General features: G+C 39.3%; 1 protein-coding gene across 1 annotated transcript in view; it reads right to left on the bottom strand.

The window, feature by feature from the left end:
• Positions 1 to 1,077: 1,077 nt before the first annotated feature.
• ERICH3 (glutamate rich 3) overlaps positions 1,078 to 25,350 on the bottom strand; it is a 101,131-nt gene continuing 76,858 nt past the window's right edge. Inside the window, 4 exon segments of the mRNA XM_049618865.1 lie at positions 1,078 to 1,148; positions 1,151 to 3,466; positions 7,126 to 7,251; positions 17,621 to 18,070. Of these exon segments, the coding sequence (XP_049474822.1) occupies positions 1,078 to 1,148; positions 1,151 to 3,466; positions 7,126 to 7,251; positions 17,621 to 18,070 (2,963 nt within the window).

Genomic DNA, 25,350 nt, shown 5'->3' with positions numbered 1-25,350 from the left:
TTTGAAACTGGGACTAACATTCGATTAGAAATAAAAAGGAATTTAAACAGATGTGAGGACTGAGCCTTTCAGGTGCTCTTTGGTAAAAGTCAAACACGTGAGAACCATCAGTTTGGTTTGAACAGAGACACGTTAGCCATGTTGAATATGTAACAGCCTCACCGCCCTCCATTAGGAACCAGTGCCCCTAGAGAAGGTCCTACAGATCTACTCAGCTATTCTCAAGGTGTTCACCATGCTACTGACCAGCACTGCCAGATTGGGAACCAGCTCAGACAAGCACAATGATTTTTTTTTTTAAGATAAAATCTAAAGTTCTAGTGAGACGATTGGGTGCATCTTTCCCCACTCTTTCAGTCTTCTGGAAGACATCTTTGAAATATCCTGAAAAATAACAAAAAGGATAGAACTATGAGTAAAATCACTCAGGGTAGTAGAAACAGGCACTTAAGGACATGAGGCATCAAAGAATTAGCAGGAATGCAGGAAATGCTAAAAAAATATTTTTGGCCTTTAGTTACAATCTTCAATATTTTACATATGTTTTCATAATTTGTATATATTTTTAATATTGTCATATATTTTATAATTTATGCAATATCTATATTAAACTTCACGAAAGCTGCAGAAATGAAGGCAGAGAACCCATTGCAAGGCAAATAATCACAGCCATCCTTTTAACCACTAAAAGGGAAATGAATTCGGGAATAGAGAGTGATTCTTTTTGTCTGTGGTACATCCCTGTGGCCCATTCTCTTGATTTCATCTCTGGAGCCCCGAAAAGGAGCCACGGATTTCACCACTGCAGAGAGCTGTGCCCGCAGAGCAGAGTGTGACTCAGGGGCAAAAGGAGTAGAAATGGGTCGGGGGTGCATGTTGGCTCCACCTGGGCCTTACCCAGCCTCCGTCCTCCTGGGCTTAGGGTTAAGCAGCACAGAAGTGAAGCCGCTGTGTGCAGCTGCATGCAAGGACTGATGAGGCTTTGAGCCCACGGGGAGAGCAGAGGACCTCAGGTGGGGAATCTGTTTAGTCTTGCGAACAGAGCAGGCTTAAACTCACCTTCTGCCACAAAGTCACTTAGGCCTTCATGTTGCTCAGGGAGACATCTGCGTTCTCACTTTCTCTTTCTCTCTCTGCACTGTAAACGCTTGCTTCTCTTGGGTTTCAGGGCAATCAGGCTTTGCAGGGAGTGTTTCCACCCCCTGTAGACTCTCTCTCCCAGGCTCTGACTCCCTCCCTGGGGACATTCTCAGGCTGAATTCTTTAGCTGCACCCAACTCCTTCTCCCTGGCACAGCCCTCCAGGCCTGCCTCGGCTCCCACCGACTCCGCTCCCTGCGTGGAATCAAGTCCCCCGCCCTCTGGATCCTGCCCTAGCTGTGGGGCCTTCCCTCCGGGATCCGAAGGGTCTCGTGGAGCCCCCACCCAGGTCCCTGTCACCATCTCCACGGCCGCCACCTCCCCCGTGCCCAGCGCTGTTTCCTCTACCACTTCCACCTTCTCTGCAGCTGCCATTTTCCCCGGTAAGTCATCCACTTCGTGCCAAGGCCCCTTGCCAGCATCATCTGACAAGGAGGAGGCTTTATTTGCCTCTGTTTTCCCCTCAGCCGTCTTCACATCTGCCAACACCTCCCTCTTCTCCTCGGTGGCCGTTCCTGCCGCTTCCCTTGGGTGGAGATCTTCATCAGCCACCGCCACTCCCCCTTGCAAACTCCCAGCCCCGTCTGTGTCCCCATTGGCCAACACTCCTGTCCCCAGGGGGCACTCTTCATTAGCCTCCTCTTCTGCGTCCCCACCCATAGCTCCTTCACTCAGCTTTTCTGCCTTCATGCAGTCTTCCTCAGAAACACCTTGGGTCATCACTGTGACCCCGGCTCCTTGCTGCCCCTGCACGGGCCCTTCCTTATCCCCGCCTTCCAATCCTGCCAGGCTATCTTGATCTTTGGCTGCACACTCCTGGGCCTCACCTGTAGCTGTGGTCATCACCTGGGGCACCTGCCCCTTTCCCGCTAGCTCAGTTTCAGGAGCTCCTAACACCCCCTCCCCTTCAGGGCCTGGCCCCTGGTTCTGCCCTGAGGGAGCCCCGTCCTCCTGGGGGAGCAGCTCTGCTCTGTCTTTGGGCTCTGGGTCCTGGGCTTCCCTCAGTCTTTCCCCTCCTTCCTCTCTCCTCAGAGCTGTTGTGTCTTCCAGTGACTTTTCGTCTGCGGGTGCCGCTTCAAACATGGTCACCTCTGTCTCTCTCAGTGAATCTCCTCCTTGCGGCCCTGTGTCTCCAAGTGATTCAGATGCCCCCATGGGTGCCTCACCCTCAGCATCACACTCCATTTCAGCTGGGGGGACTTGTGTCTCTTCCTCAGGTGTCACTTCCTTCGCGGTTCCCTGCTCTTCCCCTTTAAAGTTTTGCTCTTCTTCTAAAATGTCTTCACCCTGATGTGCATTTGCCCTCCTCACCTCTCCGCTCTCAGATTCAGTTTCCTCCAGAGGTTCCTCTGGCCTCTCAATTTTCCTCTTCTCTCTCGCTACACCTAATTCCTTGGGTAACATTTCTTTCCTGTCATCTTCTTTATTAGATTCTGGCTCAGTCTCAACCTCCTCCCTTTCAGCATCTTCCTGACAAAGCTCTTCCAGGCTGTCCTCCAAAACTCCCATCCGGGGAGCCTCAGCCTTCTCAGAAGTTGAGGAGCTCAAGGGTGTCTGCCTTCCCATAACTACCTTCCTTTCTTTGGCTGGTTCTTCTCCCCCAAGCACTGCCTCTTCTGAACCATCCTCTCTCTCAGATGCAGCATCTTCCATGGCTCCCAGGTCCTCTACCTCTGTAGATGCTTCCTCTTCACTGTTCATCACATCAGGCTTTTCAGGCCCTGCCTCACTCACGGCCTCCCCTCTCTCAGCCTCTCTCATTTCCACTGTCACTGCCTCCCTCGGGGCTGCTGCCTCCTGCACACACTCTAAGTTCACAGCCGCTGCCTGGCTTGCAAACACTGTCTTCTCCGAGCCCTGCTCCTCTTTGGCAGCCACTTTCTCTGTCTCTAGCACTGTAGGCAGCAAGGTCCCCCCTTCAGGAGCCTCATCCTGACCTTCATGCAGACCTCCAGAGGCTCTGGCTGCTTCTTTCCCCCTGGGGCTTACCTCCTCTTTACCCAGCCTCTTATCCCCTTCTGCTTCTGCCTCAGCCCCACGAGTTACGCCCTGAGGGATCCCTCTTTCCTCTGTAAACTCTTCTACTAATACTGGCTGCTCTGCTGTTGGCTTCCACTCCCCCAAGGGAACCTCATTAACCCCAGCTGTTCCCCACCATGCTGCATCCCCTTTCCCTTCTATTGTGTCCACATCCCTGTGCTGGGCAAGTTCAGCTTCCTCCACTGCCTCTTTCTTCTCCAGTGTGTCCACTTCCGAAACAACTTGATTGGATTCCTTGTTTGAGTTGAGTGGTACCCTTTCCTCCAACACAAAATTCCTATTCAGTGCTGCAAAATAAAGTTAGAAAGCAAGGTTGCTTTAATCAAAGTGCACAGGGAAGAGAGATTGTGTATAATCATACATGAGATATATATATATAATATCAAGGAGCCACTGATATATATAAAACATTTCCTCGATTCTAGGATGCCATCGACTACATCATGCACCATGGTTAAATAATGGCTCTTCATGATGAAAAGAAGTGCTATCAATTTAATGGACACATTGATGTTAAAGGAAAATTGAATATCAGAAATGTTAAAAACAAACAAAACCCCCATATCTTACAGTAATCTCTCTCTCTCATGCACACACATACCCCTGCACACACACACACCTCCTACTTTCATTTGAAATATTAGGACTTGCAGAAAAATACACAGTAAGAAAAATAGTAATTCACTTCTTAGAAATCATTGTTCCCTATAGCATCATAATATGCCTGTCCTCGGCCTGTGTTTCTTGTACTCATGTGGGCATTCGGCAACACAATCACAAAAATACAGTGTGAGCTGATTATTATCCCACACATTACTCCCACATTTTAAAGCTACTATATCTAGATTTAGTCATCAAATAACTTTATAGCTCAAGGTAAGACTTTTTACTAAAGACACCAATTTGTATTATAGGTCAGGATACCTCCCATCTAAGTTCAGAAACTGATTTGCCTTTGGCAAAACAGGATCACAGAACAAGACAGGACTTTGTAGTCTGGGACAAATTTCAACATAAATAACCTTCTTGAAGTTATTTCATAAGTTCTCATCCATAATTCCCTGGCAAATCTGGGTGTACTAGCCATCATACTTCAATAAATGTAAGTTCAGTATGTTTCTTAAAAGCTTCAAATACATTTCTTACTATTTAACAAATACATGCATTTCTGTTGAAATGACCCACGCAAAATAAATAAAGGTATGCCGTGCCAAATACCCAAAGCATTTAAATTTTCCATCTGTAGAATAATACTTAGGGAGATAAGAATTTCTAAAATGGTCATCTTAATAATTTCGCCATCAATCTAGTCTTTTTCATTTATAGAGGCTCCTGGACTAGATACTATAGGTTATCACACCAGTGTGTCAACCTCCAAATTATATAAACTTATAAAGTGGGCAAATGTGTCTTCCTCATATTTTTTATTGCTTGGCTTTTTGGTTAGCCATCTAATCCCCACCCCCCACCGCACTGCCAACAATCTTCCAGAAACCTAAAGCCCTGATCTTCTTCCCTATTCTGATATCCCATTCAGGACTGTCTTATCATTCCATTTCCTAACACAAAACACATCTGTCCTTTGTGGCATTTCCTTGGTCTCTTGCAGCTATTACAATAAGCCATTTTGAAGTAAGGCAGTGATAGCTGATATTACATTCCCCTTAAAAATATATTTGGAAGGTAACTTTTGATGTCTTTTTTCAAAGAAGTAACAGAAATTTCAGGCCTGTCAGTAGGGTTGGTGCTGACTTTTATAGGTGGTCCTCAGCATGTCACAGCAGTTATTTACTAAATTGTACCTAAAAGCTGCCAGAGGGAAATGTAGAGCCAAATGTTCATTCAGAGAACACGTAGCCAATTCACCTGAATTTTATTTCATTATTCATATTTCATTTCATCGGTCCATTGTATCTCATTTTAGACTATTACTGGATTTAAAACAAATTAAAACAAAGTGTGTCAAGTCTCTTTAATAGTATATTTGTTGCTATTCAAATTCTTGCATGAAATTATATTAATAAGTCAGTTATGAAAAACATTTAAATAAAATTCTCTGTTTTGCTAAGCTAGCCTTTAAATTTATGGATTAATTAAAGAACATTAAGGAAAATGGGGGAATAAAACTGCCTAGCCACCATATAATAATATACTGTGCCTAAATTCTGGGAGAGAAAGGGCTAATGGCATCCAGCTGAGCTATTATATGAACACGAACACCACGGGGTAGTCAGACATGACATTCCTGAGGTAAGAGAGAGAAAGTAATTGAAAGCCTTCTAAGAAGTATCAGTATGAAAACATGACATGTTTTTGGATAGTAACATCGTGGACTTTTGGGGGAAAAGGAATATAAGAGACCAAGCAATATTCATAAACAGAGGCAATTTGATTTAGTGGAATGAGTGTGGACTTCAGGGTCAGATAGATCTGGATGAGAACATCAGCTCTGCCACTTCTATGTGTGTGAACTTAGGAAACAATACCTCTCTAAGCCTTCATTCTTCTATCCATAAAATGGGAATAGAAATGCTTGACTCACAGAATCCTTGTGATAGTAAACCATAAAATGCTTAGCATAGTTTCTGGCACACAGGAAGCCCTGCCGAGTCTTCCATACTCCTCTTCCACTGCTTACAATAAACCAAATTTTCTTGCTTGAATCAGAGTTGATCAAGAACAACTGCCAGGCCCGCCTTGCAGAATGTCTGTGAGCACATTGGAACACCTCTGGTGGAATGCCCACCACAAAGGATTTGAATTCTCTAAGCCCTCGGGCTCCTTCTCCTATAACTTGTCTGCTGCATATTCAAGCATCACTGGCCGTCTCCACATTACTCAGGGGGGAACTGGAGCTCAGGGAACCGGCATATGTGCAAATATCCTTGCTACCATTTATTGTGAGTAATAATGTCCTTTTTCTCTGACCCAGGAGACTTGTGTCTTCTGCTAGCACCATGAAACCATGGCTGGCAAACTTGTTTGCTTGAAAATGGGGTAAAATCTCAAATAACCTCACAGTGCTTAATGACTGTCATTAAAAATTAGAAGTCGGGGTGGTGGGGGAGGGAGGGTGCCTGGGTGGCTCAGTCGGTTGAGCATCCGACTTGGGCTCAGGTCATCTCACGGCTCATGAGTTCGAGCCCCACATCAGGCTCTGTGCTGACAGCTCAGAGCCTGGAGCCTGCTTTGGATTCTGTGTCTCCCTCTCTCTCTAGCCCTCCCCCACTCATTCTCTCTCTCTCTCTCTCTCTCAAAAATAAATATTCAAAATTAGAAGTGGGGGTAAAGTGACCATAGGATGAATGAAATGAATAACCCCTCCCCCTATATATACATACATAAATTCAAATCAGGGTGGTTTTAAAAAGCCTGCTACTAAATATGGGGAAACCTGATTTCAAGGACATGGGATGTTTGCCCCAATGCATAGGAGTCATGGTGTGTTGAGTCACTCTAATTGGAAATCTTGCAGCTGGAATACTCACCACCAAGAGCCAAGTCATATGCTGATGGCAACAAATTCTTCCCCAATTTTAAAAAATAAGGAGTTCAAATAAACCATTATGAAATGTGCCTTGGCTCTCCGGGTCTCCAGTGGGTCAGTTAGGCAAATCTTCCTCTCTAGTCAACTGACTGGGAGGCCGACTACGAAATAAGACTGATCTGAAAATCCCTACCAATATTTTGTTTTATAACCTAAAGTCTTTTTTCCCTCCAAGCTAGGCACTAATGCATTCAAAAAAGAATAATAACCTTCATATCTGATGTCAGCTTTAAAGTTCCCCTAAGGCCTCTCAACCACCTCCTGCCATCAAATTCATTAGTTGAAAAGAAAATAAAGGTGGAAGAAGGAGGAAGCAAGGGTCGGAAGATGAAAGATGGAAACGAGGCTGTCTTGCAGAGGATTTCTAAAGGTCTTTCCTAGGTAATGATGTGCCCTTACCTGCACCTGTGTCAATCTCTGGCTTCCTCCAGTGCTTCTCCTCCTCGTCTGTGCTGCTAACACCAGGCTCAGTGTCAGAGTGACAGTGGCAGCCAGGTTCCACAGCTTCTGCTACAATCTGCCCAACTGATTGGAGATCACATGAGATATCAAAAGGCATAAAAACAGGTCATGGGAACATTGCTGAGCTATTTCATATCATTTCAACAAGTGGGGTTAATTTTAAAGCATTCACATTAAAATGTGATCTTGTTTTTAAAATCTATTAAGATTAAATAGCTTCCAAGCCGTAATTTCAAAAGCACAATGGAAGATTATGAAGTACAGAAATCCATGCAAAGAAGTACTTCAAACAAAAAAGACAATAGCCAGAAGCAGTGACAGATTTGGCAAATGCACATGCAATGAAAAGATTTAAAAAGAGGTTTAGTTGCCTTTTCCTTTCTAGAAATACGTGTTATGGCTTTTATAACACCAATCATCACTGCTCTTTGAAATTGCTGAAACTACCAGAGCTGACTATACTATGAACATTTCATCCATTAGATTTTAGTGATTTGACCCCAATACTTGCTCCATGTGGACAGAGCAAAAAAGGCTATTGCATGATTCCTATATATTTGACAATAAAAGCTGTTGTAGAAATTCCTGTTATCTGCAGCTGATTACTAGTCATGGAACTTCAGAAACACAACAACCTAAGTTCAAGTCCCATATTCCATACTAACTGTGTTACCTTCGGTAAGTTCTTTGACTTAAGCCTAAGCCTCAGTTTACCCATCTGTCAAAAAAGATACCTACTCAGTGATTATTGGAAAGATTTAAAAAGTAATATATGTAGAGCATGCTTATCTTTCACTTATTAGCAGGTGCCTAAGCATTTAATAAATAATAGCTCTGATGTTGATGAGCATGTCTATTATAAGTATAACCACCCAATCTGGTAGGATTCTAGGCAACACTGTAATATCAGTTGTCTTTAGCTTCTGACATGTTCCTGTCTACATCCCTTGCCTATCATCTGATGATGCATGTTCCTAAATCCCTGACATCTACCATTATGCCACCTTCTGGTTAATTAAAGCTCACTGGAATAACACATTCTAAATAACACATTCTAAATAAACACATTCTAAATAAACACATTCTAAATAACACATCTAAAACATTAGACCTAGATCTGCCCTCCCAGATAAGAACCTATCTCCAAAATACCCTTTCCTTCTTCTCTCCCCTCCTCCCCTCCTCCCTCCCTCTATATCTATATTTCTCTTTCTCTTTCTCCCCCTCCCTCCCTTCCTCTCTCCTTTCCTTCCCTCTTTTCTTTCTTACTTTTTCTCTTTCTTTCCTCTTATGTATTGTGATTCAATTGACCCAAAGACTGTACTTCAAGAACAGAATTAGAATGGGTCTCTTGCTCACCTTAAGGTGAATTGCTAAGGGGTAGTTACTTACTGATCCATCTGTGTTTGGAAGCAAATAATGAAATGTCTGTGTCATGTGGCTTTTGGGGGGGGGAAAATGGAATGACTTAACTTTATTAATCTTAAGAGAACAAGCATGAAAGTGAAAATAGGTGCATCAAATAGTTCAAATATGTATTCTGTTTAAAAATTTTTTGAACATCAATTTTCCTCATTCATCCAGTATGCCAAATAAAAAAGTTTTTTACAACAATATAGTTTAGAGATGACATCAACTCATGACAATTAGATTATAGTTGGGTTTGTTATCAAGTCAATCTTTATTTTAGGAACATAGTACATATAAGCTAAATATCATCTTGCCCACTATAATAATGTTAACAGTATATAACTAATGAGTTTAAATAAGCAGTGTTTTATGTCCTTGTGTATAAATTTGCTTGGCTGATTTCTTAAATAGAAATCCCAAAGATGGTGGGACAGGAGGATGGGAGCAAGTCTGATTTCAGAATTACTTGAAGCTTTGTTTCATCAGAGCCAATGAGACATCTGGGTTTTTTTCTAAGTAACCTGTAGACTATAAAGGAATATGGTTTATTATATAAATATGGAGTCATTAGGTTGTACACCTAAAATAATATAATGCGCATCAATTATACCTCAATAAAAATTTTTAAAGAAATATGGTTTACAATAATAATAATAAAAAACAATGATTAAAATACACAATTAACAACTATTGAACCAAAGACTATTCTAAGAAGCCAAAAGGTATTAGCATAATGTGGAAATGACAACTCACTCAGAATGGACAGTGAAGCATGTAGTCACTCTGTCTCAGGACTGTCATCAGCACCTGGCCACGTCTGCTGGCTTGCCCCTGGAGGGTTAGGCTTTGGAAGTAGATGAGAAGGCTTTTGGAAGTAGATGTATAGTTAGGTGATGCCTGCTTCAGATTTAGCAAGAATGGGACCCTGGCCTGAGCATCAAGGACTTATTAGGTATGAGACCAGAAAAGGCTTCACTTGGTCATTTTTTCCTCAGATGTTCTGAAACTGAAACTTAAAAGCAAGAACTTGGCCAGGGTCTAACCTTGAGGGTTTCTACACAGAGGAAAGGACTGTGCACGCTGATCCCTGGCACCAGCAATGTGACACATCACTTTGTGTCCTTAACTACTTAGCTCTTCACCCCCCGAGGCTCCTCTCCTTCCCTCTCTCTAAAGATGACCATTAAAAGCAAAGGTAACTGTCAGTTCTCATAGCCTTCATAGCAAAACAGAAGAGGCTCACACAGAGAATTTCTTAGAAAAGCACCTTTTCCACTCAAATGATGTAGAATATTTTAAGATGTTTTTTAAATACCAAAATATTATTATCTGATAATGTGGGCTTTTTCATTATGAAAACATTTTAAAATAATATATACAATACTTTCCTTAACTAGGGAAATATTCTTACCTAAAACCTTAAAAGACTATAAAGTACCAAAAAGAAAAAAAAAAAGGGGGCACCTGTGTGGCTCAGTCAGTTAAGCATCTGACTTCCAGTCAGGTCATGATCTCGCAGTTTGTGAGTTCGAGCCTTGCATTGCACTCTGTGCTGACAGCTCAGAGCCTGGAACCTGCTTCAGATTCTGCATCTCCCTCTCTCTCTGCCCCTCCCCTGCTCAAGCTCTGTCTCTCCCTCTCAAGAATGAATAAACATTAAAAAAAATTTGTTTAGGTGGATTAAAAAGAGTGGGTTCTGTGTCTTTGTCTCTCTCTGCCCCTCCCCCACTCATGTTCTCTCTCTCTCTCTCTCTCTCTCTCTCTCCCTCTCTCTCTCTTTCGAAAATAAATAAAACATTAAAAAAAATCCTATTTCACCATTCAGAACTACTACTTAACATATGGGTGAATCTGTATTTTTTTAGCCTCCTGTTAGTATAGATAGCATTTTTACCCCATTTTATTCATTTACCAATGTATTGTGACTATTTCCACATATCATCAAATAAAAAAAGATTCTTCAGTAACTGCATAGAATGTTCTAATAAGTTTTTACTAAAATTTGGCTAACCAGGGGTGCCTGGGTGGCTACACTGTTTAAGCGGCGACTTCAGCTCAGGTCATGATCTAGTGGTTCACGAGTTTGAGCCCCGTGGGCTCGAGCATCCGGCTCTGTGCTGGCAGCTCAGAGCCTGGAGCCTGCTGCAGATTCTGTCTCCCTCTCTCTGCCCCTCCCCAGCTCATTCTGTCTCTCTCTCTCTCTCTTTCAAAAATAAATAAAACATTAAAAAAATTTGGTTAACCAACTGCCTGCTGTTAAATTTTGAGTTATTTCTATTTGTCCGTGTGTGTGTGCGTGTGTGTGCATGTGATTAGAAAGCTATTTTAAGGGGCGCCTGGGTGGCTCAGTCGGTTGAGCGGCTGCCTTAGGCTCAGGTCATGATCTCGCGGTCTGTGAGTTCGAGCCCCGGGTCAGGCTCTGGGCTGATGGCTCAGAGCCTGGAGCCTGCTTCCGATTCTGTGTCTCCCTCTCTCTCTGTCCCTCCCCTGCTTGCTCTCTGTCTCTGTCTCTCTCTCAAAAATAATAAACATTAAAAAAAAATTAAAAAAAAAAGAAAGCTATTTTAAATACCACTTATAATCATTTTTGTATTTTTTTCTGACTATTCCCTTAAGGCAAATTCTTGGAATTGGAATTACTGGCTCAAAGAGCGTATTTTTAGAAGCTTTGATACATGTTTTTTATATGTTCTTCAAAAAATGAGGTATCAAAACTAACAACTTCACCTGTAATGATGAAAGGCCGTATGTCCCCATGCTTTGCCAACAATGCCACAATCTCCTCCAATTATTTCTATATTTGATAATTTTGTAATTGAAAAGTGGTGACAAGAATAGAGTTTTCACTATTAGTAGGCAAGCTTTCTAAATACATTCCTTCTTCTCTGCTTGTTTTGAAACAAAATAAACTGATCCCATCTGAAAAAATGCTAATAATCCTGAACATTTCAGTAGCAGGAGAAAGTTTTGCTAAGAACTTCTCATCTTAATTTTAAGAAGGTATGAAGTCCATAAAGGCAAAGTGAAGACATATCCAAGTTTATCCCAAGTTCAGGGTCACCTTGAATACCATCCGTGTGTTTCAATCGTTCTTTGCGTGGCCAATTACGTTCCCAGCTAGTCACCATGACAAACTTCATGACTAACACCATCTACCTACACCGTAAAGATGCTCCTGTGTTACCTCCAGCATTGAAACATGGCCCACACAAACCCAGGATTAATTACAAACTCAAGACCACAGCTGTTTGGAGATAACAGCTGCAGAGAGCTAAAGTCTGTCTTCCACACAGTAGCTAGAATAATCTTTCTAAAACTTCCAGATCATGGCATCTGTATGCTAAGACTTTTCCAGTGGTTTCCTATCTCAGAATAAAATCCTCCCTTTGGCATACAAGTATCCTCCCCCCCCCCCCACCTTACCCCCATCATCTTCCCCCACTTTCTGTCTCTCCCATTCTGATCCTGTCACACCAGCCTCCTTTCCGGACCCTCACTCAGCAACTATGCTCCCCATATTTAGAGTTTCAATTTGTTATTCCCTCTGCTTCCTGTGCTCTTTCTTCAGATGACCACCCCTTTCTCAAACCATTACTCTGCCCTCTTCCCCTGATTTATTTTTCTTCTACACTTAGTCCAGGATACCTCATTACTTGTTAATTTTTTACTTCTCAGGTATATCTCTCACTACAACATAAACTCTGATACGGGCAGGGACTTGATGATGTTCACACCAAGAACAGTGTGGCATAAAGCAGATAACCAAAACATATTTATTGGCAGACGAAATCTATTGGAACAAATAACTGTGTGCTTTCACAATTCATCCAGAAATGGTATTTGGACTGCAAATCATAACACATGATTGTCTTGTTCTCTCATCAGGACCATCTAACTTGCCTGCATGATGATCAAACTGAATATTACTTTAGCCATAACATTATTTAGGTTTATATTTCCTAGCCAAGCACTATGACATCTTCCCATTTACATATAAATATATATTTTACTTTATATTACAGTACTCTGTTCTTAATATTTTATTTATATTCGTGATGTATAAATTATATTAACCTCACAAATTAATCTACCTTAATTGTTTCGCCATTACAACATAAAACAAAGATCGTGCCATAATGCATTAATACAGCTTAAACTGAAAATAACAGAGAAAAATAGCACAAAAATAACACTGTGCCCTATCATATTGAATTACTTCCCAAGGACACTATCTCATTGTAGCTAGCAATTATAATCTTTCACTTTACCCACTTCACTGCATATACACATCTTTTATATCAATTCATCTGATTTGTTGGTGACAAAGCTCAGTTAATAATGTGAGATATAACATAGAAGGAAAATATCACTTTACGTTATCAGTCTGAAAGGTATGTAGGCACTGAATATAGCACTTTACTACTTTATCCACTGCTTTGATTTTAGGTAAAAACAATTCAGATTAAGTTGTGTTACTTTGGACACTACAAAACATCATTAACTGAATGTAATTTTTATAGCCCACAGACCTATTCTTAACATAATCACGGCTTTTATTCTAAATCTGGTTGAAAATGATTAATTTGGCACCATACAAATATGAGAGATAATCTTCTACACATTACCTCAGCCCCCATTTTGACCTAAGGTTCTAATCAGAGATCTAAGTAAAATAGTACACATTTCAATCTTTACCACGCCTTCTAATCTAATTTACATAAGCTGTGTTTTGCAGCATAGTCACCTGTGTGACCTTCACTTCAAGCATTAACTTCGGTTCCATCCCTCTCTCCCTGAGCCATCTAACTGAAGGCTCAATTAAGAAAAAGGAACTAGCCATAACCTCTTTGCTTGGCATCAAGCAAATCAGGACCCAGCTTATTTTATCTGAAATTTTCTTAGAATGTTTATTCATATAAGGGTCTTTGAAACTATTTATGACTTCTCTTAATCTGTTATTTTAAGTATTTACAAATTCATTGTATCATTTCCTTGAATATACTTAAAACATCAGCATCCAAGAGTTATAATCTATGCATCCTTGAATTTTGATAGTATTAATCCTTCTACATCATTCTGAACATTTTACATGTTTTTTTGTTTGGCTGTTTTTTTGGGTTTTGTTTTTTTTTTTTTTTTAGTCTACCAATGTTTTATTTTCTACCCTACTTTATTATCTTTGTCTCTGGGCCTCCATAACCCAGAAATTTTGTTCTTTTGTGGAAGATGGGTCATAGAACAAATCTACCCATTCTTGCACAGAAGGCAACATATTTTTAAGAAAATTTGCAAAGTTATAAAATAAGCACTACGATGGAATACTATGTATAGTAGATAAGAGTAAAATACAGTTATGTGCAATGATATGAAAAGATGTCGAAGACACAGTACTAAGTGAAAAAAAGCAAGTTGTAAAACAAAATGTATCATTTCCATCTGTATGTAAAAATAATATATGTATATATGTAATACATACATTCATTTATATATGTGTATAGAGAGAATTTTTTCTGGAATCAGACCTAAAAAAATATTCTCCACAGTTATGACTCTGTTGCATGGGAAAGAATAGAGGGAGAAAAGGAAAACTAGCTTTCATTTCATTTTATTTTCATTTTCTCTGTCCCATATTGTTTAAACTTTTCAACCAGGCTTTTGTAAAAAACACATTTTATCAAAAGCCTTAAAATGTAATCCAGAAATTACACTTTTTGGAACTTATCCTAAGAAAATAACTATAGGCTTTAAATTACCCTAGGTAATAAGATACTAAAGTCCTATTAACAATAGTGAAAATAGGAAAAATATAAATATCAATAATCGGGTAATGATTAAATTATATGAAAACCACAAAACGGGATAACAGGCAGACACGAAACATATTTGTAAAGATTACATAATGACATAAAAATGCTTATGGTATAACATTAATAATAAAAAGCAAGATAAAACATTTTATAAAAAATATGACAACGTAAGTTTGTAAACCCAAAGTTTAGAAACTGACCAAATGTTGAAAGTAATTCCTGTGTGTGTGCTAAATCTATGGGTCATTTTTTAAAATCTGCTCTTCTCCATTTTCTAACTATTATTTCATAAGCTATTAATAAAAAATAAACACTAACAGAGAGTCTTAGTACATGTGTTAAAGCCTAAGAAAGATTAAAAATGTCACAAACCTTGCCATCTAGTGTTGAACCTGCCTTAATAAAAAGATAACAGGGGCACCTGGGTGGCTCAGTCAGTTAAGCGGCCGACTTCAGCTCAGGTCATGATCTCGCGGTCCATGAGTTTGAGCCCCGTGTCCGGCTCTGTGCTGACAGCTCAGAGCCTGGAGCCTGTTTCAGATTCTGTGTCTCCCTCTCTCTGACCCTCCCCTGTTCATGCTCTGTCTCAAAAATAAATAAAACGTTAAAAAAAAAGTTTATAAAAAAAAATAAATAAAAATAAAAAGATAACAAAATGCTTTAGAATTATAGATGTTATCAAATCAAGAGTACAGACTTCTCATAATATTTAAGAAAAATATTTAAGATAAATCTACACACTCTTCATTTCACACATCTGGAAAAAAATAAACCACCTCACTTTCTTCCAAGTGGCATAATCCTAGACTAATGTTTCTGCTATTCCATCCATCATCTAAATACAGCCTGCATTATATGCATCTTACTTTTCAAAAAGATGTCTATGTACACAAGTCCAGGCAAACAATCTATTTGTCTGAAATGGAGGTAAAAGAAGTCATAGCATCAATGTTACTAATGAACTTTAACATCTCTACCTTTTTTGAGCAGCAGCTTGTCAAATCGTATAAATTTCCTAGATTATACATTGTATGCTCCAGAAATGAGCAATGAAATCCAAGATTTAAGACTTGAATTATTTTATAAAAGGGTTTCAAATTATTTTAACAAGAATCTCAACTCTTATATGAAAAAATCCTTTTGAAAATCTCAGGGGTCTGTGTTATAATCCCAGGGCAGAAGATGGCAACCTTTTTCTATTTAGGGCCAGTTAGTGAATTCTTAGGGCTTTATGGGCTATACGGTCTCTGCCGCAATGATTTAACTCTGCCCTTGCAATGCAAAAGCAGCGTTAATAACAAACAAATGAGCATGGCTCTGTCACAGTAAAACTTTATTTTCTGACCCTGAAGTTTGAATTGAATTGAATTTTTATGTCACTACATATTAATATCCTTTTGATTTTTTCCAACCATTTAAAAATTTTAGGGGCACCTGGCTGGCTCAATCAGAGGAGCATGCGACTCTTGATCTTGGGGTCATGAGTTTGAGCCCCAACGTTGAGTGTAGAGATTACTTAAACAAATAAATAAATAAATTTTTAAAATTAAAAAAAAAATTCTTAGCTCACTGACAACACAGGAAAAAAATAAAAGTGGTAGGCCAGATTTGGCCTGTGGGTGGAAGCTTGTCAAGTTGTTCATTCCAAAATTATTCAAATTTGCTACATAACACCATCTGAAATGTTTTTATTGTCCTCCATTCCATCTTAATAATCATACCTAACCTTTAAAGCCTTCCTCAAAAGAATCCTTCACAAAAACGTTCAAGGTGTGCTTAACCAAATGGGACTTTCCCCTTCTTTTGAAATGCCGTAGCATTTGTACCTTCTCTGGTTTTACGAATGACTACTTACTGACCTTTGTCTAATTATTGGCGTGCCAAGATTTCCCCTTAGCATTTGATGGCAGGTACCCTCTGTTTCACATTACACATTTCTTATTGACCATGGTGTCCTGCACATAGTAGAAAGTTAATGATAATGATTGAATTGAAAGATAACTATTCAACATCTTCAATTCCTATATGTAGGCCACAGTGGTTTCATTACAGCTTTTAAGGTCCTATAAATGTTAGAAACATTAAAACTATTCATAAGTTTTAAGCAGATGAATTTTAGTAATACTAAAATATGAGCACAGATTTTATCTTGGAATTAAGAAGAATGCCCACTATGTTGGCAAAGGAGACAGACGAGAGGGAGCAGGGAACAGAGAGAATTACAGGCCACAGGATCTGTGTGAAAGCCAAATATCTGGCAGGTCCAGCTGTCCACAGGACACAACTTGGTCCCTTACCTGTCCTACTAAAGTTGAGAAAGACATCAAACTTTCCACATGTCTAACGTCCTGGGACCTGATTACTGTGGGACACTCTCCACTCTTCCCATGTCAGATGGAACTATGCTGCATACTCATTCAGGAACCCCTGGGTCAGGAAGTTACTTAGTTTCAGAGAAGAACTCAAAGTAAAGTTAGGGGTTTTCTATGAAATTTTCATATTTTTATCTAAATTTAAATTCCTATTGCGCAGATACAATAGACAATCTTTAAAATCTGGAACTACTGTGCTTGAATTCAAATCCTAGGAATGCTTCTTATTAGTTGTATAATCCTTGACAAGTTATTTAACCTCTCTGAGACATAATTTTGTCACCTATGAAAAAAGAGATGATGATAATAGAACCTAACTATGGGGATATTGGGCTATTATGGGGAGTAGATGAGTTAATATATGTAAGTGTTTAGAACTGGCACATAGGAAGTACCTACCAATGTTAGCTCTGTGTGTGTGTGTGTGTGTGTGTGTATACGTATATGTGTGTGTGTATATACATATATAAAAATGCATATATAGCTAAGAACAAATAGTATTCCTAGTATTAAATAACCTCTAAAAAGCCACACATACCCTTGCCTTCAGACACATATTGTGTTTTATTTGATTCTTGAAAGAGAATTACCATAAGAAGGAATTTACAGAAAATAGGAAACAAGCTATATAAGGTTTATCAAGTAATTTTTAAAACGCAGTAGAAGAAAAACAGCAAGCTGAGTGTACATGTATGATTATGTGATGAAGAGAGAAATAAGAAAATAATTGAATGACTCTGGCATTATCACAATAGTATCTCCCAAGCTTTGGCAGAATGCAATGACCAAAATCAGCTTCCATGCATGGGAACAATGGCAGGTCAACTCAATGGCCATACTTACCACCTTTCTCCACCCTATAGGGACCTGCTTTTTTGTCCTTCACCTTAGCAGTGCTTCCTTCCCAAAGCTTACTTTTATCCTTTTCTTTTTCTTCCTTGGAAACATGTTTCCTGGACTTCTCAGATATGCCCTCTGCAATCACTTGGGTTCCTTTCTCCATTTCTTCTTCAAGAACATTCTTCAAGCATTCCTCTATTGGCAAAGGCTTGGTCTCTACATCTGCTGTCATTATTTCTTGGTCTTCAATTTCAACTTCTTGGGAATCCTCAATTGGAAGGCAGGATTTTCCTGCCTCATCATTTTCACTCGACTCCTGAAAAGATGAACTTCTGGAACTTTTGTTTGGACTGTTCTCAGTGTGGGATTCCCTATCCCCCAGTGTGGATTCATCTTCACTGCAACTAGAGCATGGGTGACTTCTGGATGAGGACGATGAAGCAGTTTTTATATCTAAAAAACAAAAATGATGATATCATTGTTTTTCCATTAAGCAATTGGTTTAATTGTGGGAATTTTGTTAGCAAAAATAAAACTAAAATTTTTTAATATAGGTTAATAGACTTGATACCCTTTTCACATAGGTTGTGCATAATTATCAAGATAAAAATCTATGTAATCTGTGAGTCTCCAGAAGTTTTCAATAGGAAACCACATCTAACTGAAACCCAACTGTATTTATTTATTGATTGATTGATTGATTGATTGAAAGCCATTTTATTGGAAAACATTTGTAAGTATCTATTTCATTGTAGAAGTAACCGATTAATCTTTTATTTATTTAGTAAGAGCACTTATTTCATTATCATCCTTGGTAGCCACAGTATTCTCTGTGCGTAAAAGTTAAATTTGTATCTACTGTAACATCCACCATATCCAGCTAGCAAGGTGTACTAGAAAGATCTATGTGTTTGCAAACTACCAAGACACTTTAAAAATATTTTGAGGTGATGCTTCTGTGTGTGTGTGTGTGTGTGTGTAGGAGGAGATGTTGTCTGATCTCAGGTTCCCCCAAAAGCAGACCCTGAAGTCAGGATTCATGAGCAAGTGATGTATTAAGGATATGTTCCAGGAGAAACTCTTACAGGAATATTAGAATTTTTCCTCCCTTAAGGAAGGAGTTTGGCTTTCATATTCTGCTCCAGTCAGACATGGCTACCGGCCACCCCAGGGGAAGATAAACTCCTTGGCACTTTCAGGTGCTTTGCACCTGTGGGTGAAGCAGCTCCATGGCCCAGGGCTGTCCTCTAAAGAAGTATCCTCTGAAGAAGGTAGAGAGTGCAGGAGCTGGGAGACGTGCACATGGAAGCAGTAAAAGGGATTCTAGGAGACTTAGGCAGTAATGCTGATGTAATGCAACAGATACACAGTCTAGAAACTAACTGAAGCCCAAAATGTGCTTACTACCCAAAAGCATTTTCAAAAATCTCCAAGAAAGCAACATACACACTGAATCTCTGTAAGGAAGATGCACATCCTGAAAGTCATGGCATATGCTGTGGGCCAGAGAAAGACAAACTTGCTTTTGAGTTTTTAATCAACAGATCTGTGTTAACAATTGTTTTTTACAGAATATATTTTCAAATGAAATATCCTACACTTAAAAGCTTCCTAGGTTTCTTGTTTTCTCTGTGTTCTCCTTACTCTTTTCTCTGTTTCTTTTATTTCTGCTTGGCAGCTACACAGATGGCTCTAGCAGCTGATGCAGACTTTAAGAGAAGAAATACCTGTCTTTACTCTTATCCTTCTCCTTCACACCCTCCAGCCCAAATGGCTCTCCGTGACAGGGCTTAGAATTTTAAGTATAGTCACAGAGACTTATCAGAGTTTCCACAAAGATTTGAGAGATGCTACACAGCGGTAAAAAAACAAACTCTAAAAAGCCTTTAAGCAACAGAACCCCTTAAGCACAATTCCATTTGTTCTTATCTCCCAACTACCTTGACAGGCACCAGATGACCACTGTTTTCCAAGGAAACGCATACTTGAACCACTCTTTCTTTATCTCCATTTTATAAAATCTGGGTATACCGTCTCTCAGTAGGGAGCACAGCAGATCAAGGACAACTGTTCTCTATCTTATTTGTCCCAATTCAGACACTCTAGGGAGTATGATCTCCCTCTCTCTAAAGCATCTCATTTTTTTTTAAAGGAAAAGAACTCTTACTTGCTACTTGTTCAATCGGTAGCTTTCATTAACTGCACAATGAGCTAGAAGGCCATATTATACTCGTTCTGCACTTCCGAAAATATTCGTGTCTACCATCTTAGTGTTGATATAATGGCTCTGACTTTTGGCTCTGAGAGTTGTTCACATAATAAAAAAAAAAAATGAGCGTTCCTCGACTTTTCTTTAGTAGCTACCTTTCTTTGGCTTCTATTAATTGTGTTACTTTAATTCAAAAGGCTGGAACACACTCTGGCTCATTTTGAGCCAGTCCCATAGAGAAGAGAGATCAGGAGAATGAATGACCTTCAAGAGGCAAGGGTACCTGACCTCCCATATAAACTCATTCCAGTTTTCCAATTTCTCTCTAACCTTGCCATACAAGTTAGTTTCTCTCTCATTCCTTTATCTCATTTTCATGCAGACACTGGGGCAAGACTTTGCCTAAAAAAAAAGAAAAAAAAAAAAAAAAAAGCTCAAAATGAAATGTTTTAGGGCCATGGACTGGGATTTTCAACACTAATTTTATTTATTGTCTTAGAAATGAAGCAAATTTTTATATAGAAATTTTTGCCTAAAAGAACTTTGAGGTAACATATGTAATTTTTTTTGTCATTAGTAGGGAAAAAATTAGCTGGAAGTCATGTTAGTAAGCAACTCTGCCTCCCACCCAATACTATTTGTCTCTCTGGTGCTCCCTCCAGGTACTGATGCTGAAAGAATCTGCTCTTGGTGTTACAGTAAAGAAATGATCTGCACTCGTTGCCCAAATCTTTGGCCAAAGCCAGCATGTGTGGTACTATGATTCCATATCATAAGCAGGACCTCTCACTTTCCACTCTGCCCATTCAGTCTCCACATCCTTCACTGTCTTCTCTTTTCATGTCATTGACAACCATTCCTTCTTCTGCATCACTACTACTTCACACAACATGAGACTGAGAGAAAATAACATGTCCTCCTGTAAGATAAACCTTGGTGTTTCAATCATGACTCAGCTACTTACTAGCTTTCACTTTGGCTGTTTCACTTACCCTCTCTAGGCTTCTGTTTTCTTGCCTATAAAATGGGGCGAATTCTACTTATTTTTCTCTGTAAGTCATTGTAGAAATCACATGACACAAAATTAACATAGTCAAATTGAATAATGATTTCTTTATGACTTTTAGTCTTTCCCCCTCTATGAAATCATCCATGTTAAGTATAGCTTAATACATTTCTGTCTTGTGATTTCACCCTGTGTTATATGAAGCATAGTAACTGCAGCTACCAATTGCTTAGGAAAAAAAAAAACCCAATAAAACCTGATCATGGTTATGCACCTACTGTGTACCAAAAAATGAGGTAAATACTTAAAAAACATCTCACTTAATCCCACGGAATAGCTATGTTCTTTTCTAGATCTAGAAAGTAAGGCCCAGAGAAGTTAAATAATACCCAATGTCCATTAGCTATAAAGTAGCAGGTTTTGCAAAACATTTTTTTTAATGACCCACTGTAGTAAAGCCAAGACCACTCTTCTTGCCAAAAGGCCTTCAAACAGAGAGCATCCACTGTCATGGACCTACTATTGCTTCTCTTAACTAACTCTCTACTGTCAGCACCCTAGAACAACAAATAAAAAATAGTTCTTTCCAAAACATCTGAACTCATGGAATTCAATCTGTCCTCCTTTTATATCTCTAGTGGTCATTCTCCATTTTGGCCACTGTATATATATGTGTATATATACACATATATATATATATATACACATATATATACAGTAATCTCCACTGTTTATACTGCCTGCCTAGCCAAGTCAATACACACCTGAACAAGGGTGCCGACACTCACACATCCACAGTCAACACCAGTCTCACAAATTCATGAGGAGCTATGCTATCCCCTCTCATAACTGAGCTGCTGAGTTGTTTACCTTTCTACCCACTTACATAGATTCATTCATTAAATGCATATGGAGCACCCCTTATGTGTCAAGCAATGCGTTAAGGTTTAAGGACCCAGAATAAAAAATGGCAGGCCAGGTCCCTGCTTCCACAGAGACTACACACTCTAGCCAGACACTGCTTCCTTTTGTGAGAACACAATGGATCAACCACACATGTTCACTCAGATGTTTATTCATTCTCCTTACAACGACCATGGCTAGCTCTCTCAGAAGCTGCTGTTATACTCTCACCATGATCTCACTATGTTGTTTGCTTTGAACCAATCTTAAGTCCCAACCTTAGCTTTCAATCATTTCCTCACCCTCTAGCATAGAATGTTTTTTTTAATTTTTAATGTTTATTTACTTTTGAAAGAAAGACAGAAAGACAGAGTGTGACCGGGGAGAGGGACAGAGGGAGAGGGAGACACAGAATCCGAAGCAGGCTCCAGGCTCTGAGCTGTCAGCACAGAGCCTGACGGGAGGCTCAAACCCACAAACTGCGAGATCATGACCTGAGCCGAAGTCGGATGCTTAACTGACTGAGCCACCCAGGTGCCCCGAACATGGTTCTATTATAGTTTAAATTCACCATTTTCTCCATTAGTGTCCTGATTTTAACTACTTTGTTTTGGGTTTACTAGCTTGAAACCCTATGGACACTTTAAAAAGTGCATAAACTCAAATATGTAAATTCAGTTAATAATGTAGATCACCCCAAGAACATACCATGCATCCCAACCCAATGAACCCAATACTCTTTCGAACTCTAATACAAATTGCTTCTCTCTCCCATTCTTTAGTCCGAGGGTTCACAGAAAAATCTGCATAGGCACTGTTCCTACTGTCTTCAAATTGACCACGACACATGAGTTTATACATCCTGCTCATACTAATAGTTCTATCTTGATTATCCCCATGAGTTCATAAAACTGTTTATATTTTATATTAGATACTATGATTTAGTCAATAGTTTCATATACAATAATGCCTAATTAGGCAAGTGCTTTGTACTCATAAATATTATTGAATGAACGTATGCTTAAGAAAATAAAACTAGAAGTCATTAAATTCTAGCTATGAACACTAACTAGTTATTTGTCTTAAGGGAGACCACGTCTTCACACTGATAAGTCATTACTCAATTCATCAGTGAGACAAATATATGCATTACTTTGTAAGAATAAATATCTATAGGTAAATACAACTCTGTTAGGGGGAGAAGAAAAAATTTTAAAAAACTTAAAAGTCTCTCCATATGTACCTTTAATTGCACTTTTTAAAACACTACAATGAATACTTAAAATACTAGGAATATAATCAAATCCTGTGTCACACTGTCCTGCCTAAGTCCTTTTATATTTATCATTAATCTACTCCATCAGCCATATATTCCACAAGACTTTACTGGGTGTCTTCATAATGCCTTTGTTGTGTACAAGGCAGATTCAAAACTGTAGAGAAATACCTCATAGGAAAGTATTTTATGTGGACTAAAAGATGAGTCTGCATTTAAATATTCACCTGAAAGCCATGCCTTCTTGCTTCAACAATCAAAAAGTGAATATGGATTGAGGAATTCTTGCCATTCAGAAAAATTAAAGTTTGACTAATCATGTAAAAAACCAACCAACCAACCAACCAGCCAACAAAAAACCCACACATATAGTCTGACCAGAAGGCCACCTACAATCTTCCCCTAATCTTCTCTGCTCCAAGGAGCAGTCAAGTTACACTGAAGTCCACAGAATGTGGTTTCACATCACTTATAATTCAACACGGAGGGAGGAGGCTTCCCTCATGCTCCTCTTCAATAGTCAGGCCAAGAAATGAAGAGTGAGATTGTTGAAGTCAGTAAGTCCAGTAAATAGAATATCTTTTGTGACTCGGGAATTTTATAAGTCTATAAGGACTATTTCTTCAACAGACTGGAAAATAGCACAAGTGAAATATTATATTTCTTACTAGAAAAAGCATTTGTTTTAATTATTATATTCTATCTTTTGCAATTCTGGGAAGAGTTTCTCTCTCTGTCTCTCTTACTCTCTTTTTTTTTAAATTTTTTTTTAACATTTATTTTATTTTTGAGACAGAGAGAGACAGAGCATGAATGGGGGAGGGTCAGAGAGAGGGAGACACAGAATCTGAAACAGACTCCAGGCTCTAGGCTGTCAGCACAGAGCCCGACGCGGGGCTTGAACCCACGGACCGTGAGATCATGACTTGAGCCGAAGTCGGCCGCTTAACTGACTGAGCCACCCAGGCGCCCCTCTCTTACTCTACTCTTAAGGAGCTATTTATTCTTTACCTCTTACTCATAAGCATTATCAACCAAACTGTCCATAAAAGCACAAAAGTGTATTGTCAGTGACATGACACTTTTCCCCTCAACCTTATAACATTCATCTGTGACAATATATTTTCAACTAGTGAATTAGCGCCTAGGGTTGCCAACACAAATGCAGAGAAAAGGAAGGTGTCATTCTTTGTAAACGATGGAAAGTCTCACCCGTCATTCCTAAACCAGGGTGCTCTCCTAGTGGCTCTCGGTCCCTAGCGCTCATCACTCATGGGCTGCTCAGCAGAGAGCATTCATCAAGGCAGGCCCACGCAATTGTTAGCTGGCAGTTTAAATGGGACCGACTTGTCACTAGAGTGACAGCCTGGGCAATTGTTTGCCCTCTGGGAACAGGTGCAGGCAGGTTCAAATGAAACACATCCAAATACTAACAGCAAGATTCTTAATCATGTCAATAAAAAGGATGAACTGGTGTCTCAGATTCAGTGGTCACAATATGCCTCTTACACTTCTGAAGATGAAATGCTGTCTGGCTTTTTAATAGAGTGTTCCAAGGAATCTATTGTGTCATTATCAATTTTAAAGCATGCTACTTTGTTTGCTGGGTGAAACCTCTAATTTTGATACTCCACATGCTAAAAGGAATGTTTCTGAATAACACAAGGCCAGGTTATCAAAATCAAGGGAAGGGAAATAAAAGAGCCTGGAGGTAGAAGAAAGAAACAGTAATAAATGATGAGATTTTATTTCAGAATAATGGCAAAGTTTTATTGTAAATACCAAAAATGCAAAAGAGCTCTGAAAAAGGATAGCTTAATAATATCATTATTGAAACAACAAAATAAAATAGTTGGTGGGGGCGCCATGTGGGCTTAGTTGGTTAAACATCTGACTCTTGATTTCAACTCAGGTCATGATCTCACAGTCCTGAGTTCAAGCCCCACGTTGGGCTTTGCATTGGGTATGGACCCTACTTAAGATTCTCCCTCTCCCTCTCCCTCTGCTCCTCCCCTGCTCTCTCTCTCTCTCTTTCTCTTTCTCTTAAAAAAAATAGTTGGCAAATTTAATTTTTGCCTTTTAAATTTCCCAACCTTTGCGTGCTAGATTTTGTACATTGTGGTAGCTTTTATTACATATCTCTTTAAAGTATTATATATTCTACACCTAAATTGCAGCTAACTCTATACAATCTTTTTCAATAAAATTCTAATAATAACATACAGTGTAAATGTAACTAGATATCATGGCATCTTAGTATTCTTGGTGTTAAAACAATCAAGTATTCCTGGTGTTAAAACAATTAAGTAATTAGGGTGCCTGGGTGGCTCAGTCGGCTG

The sequence above is a fragment of the Panthera uncia genome (assembly GCF_023721935.1).
Source record: "Panthera uncia isolate 11264 chromosome C1 unlocalized genomic scaffold, Puncia_PCG_1.0 HiC_scaffold_4, whole genome shotgun sequence".
Classification (NCBI taxonomy): domain Eukaryota; kingdom Metazoa; phylum Chordata; class Mammalia; order Carnivora; family Felidae; genus Panthera; species Panthera uncia.
Note: the sequence above shows the minus strand (reverse complement) of the source record. Positions and strands in the feature narration are given on the sequence as shown.